The sequence below is a fragment of the Primulina eburnea genome, chromosome 7, assembly GCF_022965805.1.
Source record: "Primulina eburnea isolate SZY01 chromosome 7, ASM2296580v1, whole genome shotgun sequence".
Lineage (NCBI taxonomy): Eukaryota > Viridiplantae > Streptophyta > Magnoliopsida > Lamiales > Gesneriaceae > Primulina > Primulina eburnea.
The window spans coordinates 38,486,627-38,497,882 of NC_133107.1; the positions used below are offsets into that span (position 1 = coordinate 38,486,627).

At 36.4% G+C, this 11,256-nt stretch overlaps 1 protein-coding gene across 1 annotated transcript; it reads right to left on the minus strand.

Annotated features, from left to right (window-relative positions):
• Nucleotides 1-1,092: 1,092 nt before the first annotated feature.
• Nucleotides 1,093-10,732, minus strand: LOC140837503 (probable elongation factor 1-gamma 1). Its single transcript, XM_073203721.1, is given in 8 exon segments — nucleotides 1,093-1,461; nucleotides 1,464-1,623; nucleotides 1,626-1,682; nucleotides 2,352-2,719; nucleotides 8,128-8,163; nucleotides 9,198-9,798; nucleotides 9,881-10,018; nucleotides 10,552-10,732. Coding segments are annotated over 4 exon segments (438 nt in total). The 5' UTR covers nucleotides 2,421-2,719; nucleotides 8,128-8,163; nucleotides 9,198-9,798; nucleotides 9,881-10,018; nucleotides 10,552-10,732; the 3' UTR covers nucleotides 1,093-1,309.
• Between the last annotated feature and the right edge of the window lie 524 nt (nucleotides 10,733-11,256).

Genomic DNA, 11,256 nt, shown 5'->3' on the forward strand with positions numbered 1-11,256 from the left:
ATAATTTTATCATTTTTATATCAAAAATATGATACTTATTTATTATCAAAAATATGATACTTATTTATTATAATATAATTTTAAATAAATATAATTTTATTTTAAAAAAATAAAGTAGCAATTACTTTTAAAAAATATAACTTTAGTTTATTCTTTAGCTTAAACTATAAATTTATTTACTACATTGATATTTTATTCTTGAAATATAACTTTAGTTTATTCTTTTGACAACTAAACCACCAAATATTTAAATAAAGAGAAAAGGAAAAAACTTGTTTTTAATTTAAAAATCGATTATAGTTTTTAAAATAATTTTTTTATTTAATAATAGGGTGAGTGTGAAAAACGTAAATAATCATGCCACTGCTTCAAAGGTGGTTCCATTGAAAACAGTTCTCTTTCGGATCAATTTTTTTTACTTTATACAATGGATCTGTACAAGTAAGAGGTAGGTTAATCTCTCTCTTCTTCTCTTTGTTACCATCAAACTCATTTTATTTTATATATTTATGTTTCGCATATTTTCTGTGAATTCTCTGTGTGTGTTTTTTTTTAAATTTTGCATACGCTCACACTGTGATTGGAACCTTCTGCATTTTTGTTTTCGATGTTCCATGTTAATGTAGTCGTGAATTGATTTTTTTTGTTTGTTATCATCTATCTAATTTTATTTTATTTTTGTACAATTGATGTGAAAATGATGCTCAATTTTCTCTATCTAGTTCTTCTCAAGTTTCTATAAGTTTTTTAAATGGTTTTTAATGTGTTAATTTAATTTAGGTTGACATATTTATTTAATCTTCGGAATATATTGAATTTCAATAATATATTCATGATACAAAATATTTTGGTGTAATGATGTTGAGATATCATGAATGTTTAATATATCAGGTTCATATATTCATGGCACACGCACCTCGGTTGCTAGTTTCATATAAAATTGTTGGCTAATATTTGTGAAAGAAGGAAAAAAATGGAGGGCAAACAAAAGAAAAAAAGAGAGGGGAAAAAAGCAGAAAAAAAAAAAGAATTAAAAAAAATAAAAAATAAAAATAATCCATCGCACACCATCACCTACCGTGGTGATCCGGATCCGAAAATTTCGGCCATATTCATTTCAAAACAAACGCATACGCACACATATAAAGGACAGTAGCGAGTTGTTTAAAATCACAAAATTTAGACACAGCTGCAGATTTAAATTATGTTTTGGTAATAAAGGAATTCAGTGAGGATAAATTTAGAATCAAGAAAATCAAAATAAAGATAAATCTACAACCTCAAACTACAGGTCAAGCACAGATTTTCTTCACTTAAAGCACTTCGCATCCAAGAGAGGCTCGCCTTCAAAAGGTTCAGCATCTTCTATCATCCGACTGACGCGTTCCTTTTGAGCTTCATCGTTGATATCCACCTTAGTCCACTCATACAGTTCCATGTCATAACATTCGTCGAGCACAACTTTGGAATTTCTGTACCACGGAAAAGCCACAATCCCTTCACTTTGAATGGGCCCTCTGAACCAATGATCAATATCTTCCCAAACGCATATTTGCGAGCCAAGTCCATTCGTTGAAGAAATCCACCAACCTTGTTCAAAGTGACAAAAGAGACTGTGTTTTCATATCATTGTATTTGTACCAAAGAGAGTAACCCTCAGGATCATACATGTCCCAGAAACCAGAAGATCGAGAAAAGTATGAGCACCGAACACTAAACTAAAGAATAAACAGGTAGCATGAGCTTAAGTTTAAATGCAACCAGTCATGACAAATGCACCATATCCTAATTTCTGATCTATACTGGTTGTCTACAGCAACTTGGAGAGTACACAGTTTACGACCTCTATCAAGATAACCCCATCACAAATAAAGGAAAGGGAATGATTAGCCCAATGAGGCAGGAAGTTAAGAACCCATTTAAAACAATAGACATTCCAAAATCCAAAAACCCGACAAAGCAACGGTCACCTCACATCAACATACTCTCTGATAAACGTTATAATCAAGTTTGATCATCAGCAATTATGACAAGTTCGAGGAACAAATAATTTTTCCATTTACCCACTTGAAGCATAGAACACAAGGAAAGATGCAAGCCAATAAAAACAGGCATAGCTTGGAATTCTTAAACTACCCCTAGCAAAAAGTTTATAAAAAGAAAGGACGCATAGCTTGATATGATTTATTCGGGGTGGCAACAGAAAAACTCTTGACACAAGATTTGACGCCAAACCATCCCCCATTCAGGAAAAAGAGAAGGATAGAGAGCAAAGATTCCATACATATGATAAAAATATCGATTTTATAAACATACAAAAACTTGAAATCTACACGTTCAATGAAATTACCTTTTATGGCAACCTCGCGGAAGTTGGTCTTGGTGTTTGAGTAAAGCCTCTTCCATTCATCTAATATCATCTTACTAGGAGGCAAAAGATCCAATGGGTTTTTGGGTTTCGGCTTGGGCACACCTTCTTCCTAGGCTACATCTTTAGGCTTCGCTTCTTCAGTCTTAACCTCCTTCTTTGGCTCCTCCTTTGCCTTCTTGGTTTAGCAGGCTCTTTTGGTTGCGAAGGCTACTTGGAAGCAACTGGTGGGATAGATTCTGCTTGCTTAACATCACCCAGTAATTTCTGGAAATTTGGCTGATTAACCAGGGTCCAAAAGTACCTCTCTACATGCGGGAATTCTGATGTAAAGCTCTTGGTCAAGATAACCTTAAACCCATTAAAACAGATTACATGTCATAACAATGTCAGCAAGGGTGACACCATGCCCGACAAAGTGTGTGGGGACCCGGACGCTAATCAAGTTCTTAATCATCTTTGGGACTAATTAATCAATTATAAAACAGGGTCTAATTTTTTTTTTTTTTTTTTTTTAAATGCGGAACGTAGTGAAATCAAGACATATATACATATCAGTATATAAAATACAAGTCCTGTATCATAAACATTTATTCAAACTAGGGTTTAACAACTAATATCAAGTGTCCAAACCCTATCTCAGATCAAAGTCCGAAGTCTCCACTCTAACTCGATCTCTTCTCATCTCCTCGACCCTGAACCTGTCCCGCCTGTTGTCAAGTACACATACAGACAAGACAACAGCCGGATAAACCGGTGAGAATATACTCCCAGTATAAATCAACGAAACATGCAATCATATAAACAATATAAAGCATGTAATCAGGTAACAGATATATGTAACAAAGTCTGAAACATAATCATTATCAAACTGTCAACAATACTCGTAGCTACATCATTCAGACTAGACTCAATCCTAGTCTAGGGATCCAGATTCCAGAAGTTGCATGCGTATATCGACTAGCAGTAATAGAAAAGACTCCAGTTCTATCCACGCCGATATGGTATCGATCAACAGTAATAGAAAAGACTCCAGTTCTATTCACATCGATACGGTATCGATTACCAGTAATAGAGGAAGCTATTATTCTATCCACATCAATATAGTACCAATTAACAGTAATAGAAGCAACTCTAATTCTATCCACATCGATATGACATCGATTAACAGTAATAGAAGAGCTACTAATCTATCCACATCGATACAATACTGATTAACAGTAATAGAAAAAGCCACCATCCTATCCACATCGATAGCCAAACATCCAGTGACAGACTTTGGCACATCCGCCAATACACCATCTTATGACATCGTGCAATGTGCCCGTGGTGATCCCACCACTAACGGCACTTCTGTCATAAGACTACTCGTCTAATACCTGTAATCTATAACTCCAGAAAACAAGTATATCATCAATCAATGCAAATATCAATGCAATAAAGTAAAGTATGTGATTTAGGGAAACCCAAGTCTAAACCGACTTAAGTCCATCTCCCAATACCACATTGACTTATACCTTTCGTTTGCAGTCACGGTCTGAAGCAATCTCAGTTCTGAACTCAAGACTGTCTCTGTAAATCTGAAAGGACATAACGGGAATACTAATATCAATATCCCATTCTCAATTCAATACTGAATCTGGTTAATCTGGATTTAATTCAAAATCGACGATATAACGGTACAATCTCAGTATTCCCGTCAATACCATATCACCAGATATTAATTACAAATCATAACCCATATCCGATACAATTTGTAATCAATCTATAATCCAAATCTATTCAATTCTCAATCAATAAAATCAGAATTTCATAACAATTCCAGAATCAATCTGTTTTCTGATCTGACTTCGATTCTACGATGTCTAACATGTCCAGAACACCATATATGAATTATATCAAATTCCTACAATATCATAATTTCCAATGATACCAGAATTCAATAAAACTTACGTCCAGTTGTAGCTCGTGTCGAGAGGATCACAGAACTATACTCGGGCCGAAAATCAGACGGCCGGATCTTGCACAATAATTTTTCTAAGATATAAAAGAAAACTTGGAGCTAATAACCATGGAGGTTCGGTTTTCTTGGCTGAAATTCTGAATTTGGGATGAGGAATACACGTTCAAAGCATGGAAAGACAAGTGTCCCACCAAAGTTTCCATATTTGCACTTTAGTCCCTCAACTTTCCACTATTTGCAATTTGGTCCCTCCATAATTACGAAAGTGCCATCAAATTTAATTCAAGCATTTTTCCACTTAATTACCAAATTGCCATCAAATTTAATTCAACTATTTTTCCACTTATTTACAAAAATGCCATCAATAATATTTTCTTTTCGGGGTCTCATAAAATTGATTACATCTCGGGCCTTACAATTCTCCCCCTCTAAGACATGATTTCGTCCTCGAAATCACATGTAATCAATCATATCCATAAGGAGTGTATATACAAAACTGTATAAGAAATTTATATCAGTGAAACAATGCTGGGAATTCCTGTCTCATGTCAGATTCAGTCTCCCAAGTGGCTTCTTCAACACCATGACGAGTCCATTGAACTTTCACAAGTGGAATCGTCTTTGTTCTGAGCTGTTTTTCTTTACGATCGATAATCCTGAATCGGTTTCTCGACATAAGTCAATGTCTCATCCAGCTCAGTCTCTTCTGGTTGAATAACATGTGAATCATCAGGGAGATATTTCCACAGCATCGATACATGAAAAACATCATGTATTCCAGATAATGAAGGCGGCAATGCTAGTCGATAGGCACGATCTCCTATCTTCTCGAGAATTTCATAAGGACCGACATATCGTGGAGACAATTTCCCTTTCTTGCCAAATCTGACAACACCTCTGAAAGGAGAAATCTTCAGGAATACTCGATCTCCTGCCTCAAATACCAACGGTCGTCGTCGAAGGTTGGCATATTTGGCTTGTCTGTCCTGAGCTGCCTTCATTTTCTTCTGAATCAATTTCACTTTTTCAGTTATATCTCTGATCATGTCAGGTCCAGTCTCAGGAACTTCAGAGATATCATCCCAATAAAGAGGCGATCTGCATTTTTTTCCGTACAACGCTTCAAATGGGGCCATCTCAATACTCGTTTGATAGCTATTGTTGTACGAAAACTCGCAAAGAGGCAATGCATCTTGCCATCCAGTGCTAAAATCAAGCACTACAGCTCTCAGCATATCTTCCAATGTCTGAATCGTACGCTCTGACTGTCCATCAGTCTGTGGATGATATGCGGTACTCAAATATAATTTCGTACCGAGAGCTTGCTGCAAACTCTGCCAGAAGTGCGAAGTAAACCGAGGATCACGGTCTGAAACAATCGACTTTGGCACTCCGTGCAGTCTAATCACTTCCTTGACGTAAATATCCGTCATCTGGTCATATCTGTACGTCATCTTGTATGGAATAAAGCATGCTGATTTGGTCAACCGATCAATCACGATCCAAATCGCATCACAACCTCGGGAGGATCTCGGTAACTGCGTCACAAAATCCATGGAAATGTGATCCCATTTCCATTCAGGAATGGACAAACTCTGTAATAATCCTCCTGGTTTCTTTCTTTCAGCTTTCACCTGTTGGCAATTAAGACACTTGGCTACAAATTCAGTAACATCAGATTTCATCTGTTTCCACCAATACTGTGTCTTCAAGTCATTATACATTTTCCTGCCACCAGGATGAGTGCTAAAACGACTGTTGTGCGCTTCTGACAGTATTCGCTGTCTCAAATCCGAAACATTCGGCACAACTAAACGATTATTCACGTACAAAATACCATTTCGAACCTGGTATTCCGATCGATGTCCAGCTTTAACCATAGCAATCGACTTCTGTATATTCTGATCACCTTTCTGAGCCGCTTTAATTTTCAAAATTAGCTCTGGTTCCGCTTGAATAGCACATAATCTCATGGGTTTCTGATCTGTCTCAAATACTAATCCAGACAAACAGCAGTCTTCTATTAAATTGGAGACTCTCATAGTCGATAAGAATAACGAACATACCTTTCGACTCAGTGCATCTGCTGCTGCATTGGATTTCCCTGGATAGTATTTAATCTCACAATCAAAATCTTTCAATAAATCCAGCCATCTTCGTTGTCTCATATTCAACTCTGATTGTGAAAAAGAGATATTTCAAGCTTTTATGATCAGAATATATTTCAAATTCTGAAACATAAGTAACATCAAACTACCAATCATTCTCGTAGCTACATCATTCAGACTAGACTCAATCCTAGTCTAGGGATCCAGATTCCAGAAGTTGGCATGCGTATATCGACTAGCAGTAATAGAAAAGACTCCAGTTCTATCCACGCCGATATGGTATCGATCAACAGTAATAGAAAAGACTCCAGTTCTATTCACATCGATACGGTATCGATTACCAGTAATAGAGGAAGCTATTATTCTATCCACATCAATATAGTACCGATTAACAGTAATAGAAGCAACTCTAATTCTATCCACATCGATATGACATCGATTAACAGTAATAGAAGAGCTACTAATCTATCCACATCGATACAATACTGATTAACAGTAATAGAAAAAGCCACCATCCTATCCACATCGATAGCCAAACATCCAGTGACAGACTTTGGCACATCCGCCAATACACCATCTTATGACATCGTGCAATATGCCCGTGGTGATCCCACCACTAACGGCACTTCTGTCATAAGACTACTCGTCTAATACCTGTAATCTATAACTCCAGAAAACAAGTATATCATCAATCAATGCAAATATCAATGCAATAAAGTAAAGTATGTGATTTAGGGAAACCCAAGTCTAAACCGACTTAAGTCCATCTCCCAATACCACATTGACTTATACCTTTCGTTTGCAGTCACGGTCTGAAGCAATCTCAGTTCTGAACTCAAGACTGTCTCTGTAAATCTGAAAGGACATAACGGGAATACTAATATCAATATCCCATTCTCAATTCAATACTGAATCTGGTTAATCTGGATTTAATTCAAAATCGACGGTATAACGGTACAATCTCAGTATTCCCGTCAATACCATATCACCAGATATTAATTACAAATCATAACCCATATCCGATACAATTTGTAATCAATCTATAATCCAAATCTATTCAATTCTCCATCAATAAAATCAGAATTTCATAACAATTCCAGAATCAATCTGTTTTCTGATCTGACTTCGATTCTACAATGTCTAACATGTCCAGAACACCATATATGAATTATATCAAATTCCTACAATATCATAATTTCCAATGATACCAGAATTCAATAAAGCTTACGTCCAGTTGTAGCTCGTGTCGAGAGGATCACAGAACTATACTCGGGCCGAAAATCAGACGGCCGGATCTTGCACAATAATTTTTCTAAGATATAAAGAAAACTTGGAGCTAATAACCATGGAGGTTCGGTTTTCTTGGCTGAAATTCTGAATTTGGGATGAGGAATACACGTTCAAAGCATGGAAAGACAAGTGTCCCACCAAAGTTTCCATATTTGCACTTTAGTCCCTCAACTTTCCACTATTTGCAATTTGGTCCCTCCATAATTACGAAAGTGCCATCAAATTTAATTCAAGTATTTTTCCACTTAATTACCAAATTGCCATCAAATTTAACTCAACTATTTTTCCACTTATTTACAAAAATGCCATCAATAATATTTTCTTTTCGGGGTCTCATAAAATTGATAACATCTCGGACCTTACAAAGTGGGTGTTAGAGGCAAGATGGGTGTTCAAACCTTCGTGAGCTCTCTTTAATGCAGAAATGGCAATCTCTTCAGACGGCACAAAAGCGGGGAAATATTAGAGTAACAACTATGGTGAAAAGGTTCTCTGATTAGAGTAAATATAACAAAGGAGTTGATGCGAACGTGGACGTCCCAAGGAAAGCATGGGATCCTTTGCAGTTGCCGGAGGGACCAATCATGAGGGGTCGACTAAAGAGATTCAAGGAGACACTACAAGGAGTCATGAGCAAGCCTGAAGAAGTCGTGATGCATGGGAGTACGTTTGGAGGCCAACGGAATGTCATTCAAGCATTGTTGGAGAAACCCGAAGCTACACGGACGTGTACACGGACCTGCACACGAGGTCCGTGTCCTTTACAAGCTGGGATGAGTTTTTACAGTGGCTCCACGGACCTGGAGACGGACCCAGGCACGGGGTCCGTGCCCTTTGTTATTGGCAAATACAGCGCCTACACGGACCCGTACACGGAGGTGAGCACGGGGTCCGTGTCCCTTGATCCCGATTGAAGAGTTTTACAGTATGTACACGGACCCAGACACGGAGGTCTGCCCGGGGTCCGTGCCTAGTGTTTTCTGCGCGGATTTGTTTCCTTTTCTAGAGTTTTATTATTTTAGGAGACTAGATTTTTGATATCTTTTCTTTATTATAATGTATTTGGACGAAATTCAAGACACAATACACATAATATTTTGAGTTTATCAAACCCTTTGAGAATTTTCTCTCAACTTTTCAAAGCCAAGCTTTGTTAAATCAAAATCAAACTTATCAAAGTTTTTAACTTTGTGGCGTTTGTCGATCGTTGCTTGTGCGGATTGTCGTAGGCAAAGTTCTTCGAAGGTTCGTATAGTTTTCGATTGTTTATCCTCGTGTTTATTTGTTGCTAAACTCTTGCTAGTTTAGAGGTGAATATCACACAATACTTGATTCAAAAGATCGGGAAAAAACACACGAATCTTAATATCGTAATTGAATAGAGGGTGCGATTTATTTTTAATCGTGTTTGTTATTTATTCGTGTCAAGATTCACATCAGGAGTGAAATGAATGTAGGCTGGACATACTGGAGGAAAATGTGGAGTATAGCCAAGTCGTGCGTACAACCATCGCCCAATATTTGTGTCAATCTCGGTAGTTGAAAAGTCAATCCATTGCTCAATATGTCCCTGCCAAATCATGAAATCGAAAGTAATAGAATAAGAGAGTATGCTTAAGACACTAATATAGCTAGTGAATGACTGAAACAAAGGCTACTGACTTGTTGGGCTCTTAGTTATAAAAGTAATGAATATAAATTTTAAAATAAGTTCATGGCACATATATTTCTTGGGAATGATTTTTGTTGAAGAGAAATTGTTTCCAAGGTTGATGAAAACGAAAAGATTTTAGAGTGGAGAAATCTCACTCCACTTGCCCAAAGAAAATATTAGCCCAAGCGTTTTTGTTCACATAATTGAAACCCAACAACTTATATAATCAATTATAGAAGATCCATATAATGTGTTATCAGGCTTCAAACGAGTTACTGCACGGCATAATCAATAAATGGGTCAGAGTGTTGTGAGGCAGTATCAAGGACCAAATTTAAGCAGATATGGAATTACAATAGCGAGCAATTGCATTGCTTTCAAACAAAGCTCCATCAGGTGTTTCGAGCACAGGAACCTACAGAAAGAAAGTAAAGAATCAGAAACAAAGATAGATTTGCATAATTAAATCAATTCATTGCCATTTTATCATCACTTGCCTTTCCAATAGGATTCATCTTAAGAAATTCAGGAGTTTTGTCAATACACCTGGCTCAAAGTCCTTGGCCGCCACCACTATACTCTGCCGCAACTAGTGCTTTCAAGGCATTTTTGCTTGTGCTAGTGGCATGCAAAACCTGTATAGAAGACCAGATAAGGTTAACGGAATGAATAAATCTGAAAAGGGTACGCTCCAAAACATACTTGCACCTAAGTAACCCAGTTGGTTCATTCCAATCTTTAATAAATAATATAAATGACAAAAATCAGCATTCTGAATTAAAAGCTTTTAGACAGCAATTGCAAATACATGGAGAATAAATAAGCTATTAAATCTTATCGATTCAGTTTGCCAAATAACAAAAATGTAATATCGAGTGACAATTTACAACAATCGCCATGATATTAAAAGAGTTTAGTTCTTAGGCATGAATGGAAGTGTATGCAACAAAAAACAAGGATTGTCGAATACTCCAAAAATCAAAATCTGTTAGGAATAAAACAGGGAAAAGACATACGTCAGTTACAAATTCCAAAATCATAAGTATGAAATCTCAATCAAGCAATCATATATATAAAGATAGTAAGGTACAGAAACACCATCCAATCAGTACAAAAGAAATCAGATCAAATGACGTGTAATAACAGGAAAAAGAACAGGTAAACTGACCAAAGCCATTGCCTCACTGGGTCGGATTTCTCGCTCTTCGAATCCTCAAAATTCTGGAAACCAATAATCACATTTTTTTTATCAATTACTGTAAAATATTGGGAAACTGCGCGTTCAGAAGGATTAAAAAAGACAAAAAATTTGAAGAAAACGATCGGATAAAATAGATCAACAAAGCAGAAGAATACCTGTAGAGTGAAAACCCAAGGGTCAAAGTGCGAAGACAGCAGCAGTAAGATAGGGATGGGGGACGGCACCTGTAGTGAGGATTGAAGGGTAATTCGGGGATGCACTGTTAGATTTGTTGACTTTTTATCAGATTGACATTTATAGATTTAAATTTAGATTTAGATTTAGATGGATACCCTAATCAACTTTGGGCTCAATGTTTATTCTTTCCATCTTCATTTGAAGCTCTATAACATTATTCAAATTTTCTGTAAAACTCATAAACAATAAAAGTTTATTAAATGTGAGAATCTTATCTCATAACTCTCAGTTGGTGAGTACTATGGGAGAAGTTGACCCATGACCTATTACAAATTATCGTGGAAGGTGGTCGGAACTTGTACGTGGAGTTTAACAAAAACAAAAAGAAGAATCAGAAAGAAGCTCTTGACAAAAAAATCAACAAAAGCTACAACAAAGCATTTGCATTCTCTCAATCATTTGTATGTTTATTTTAGTTTCCAGCAATCAAATTTA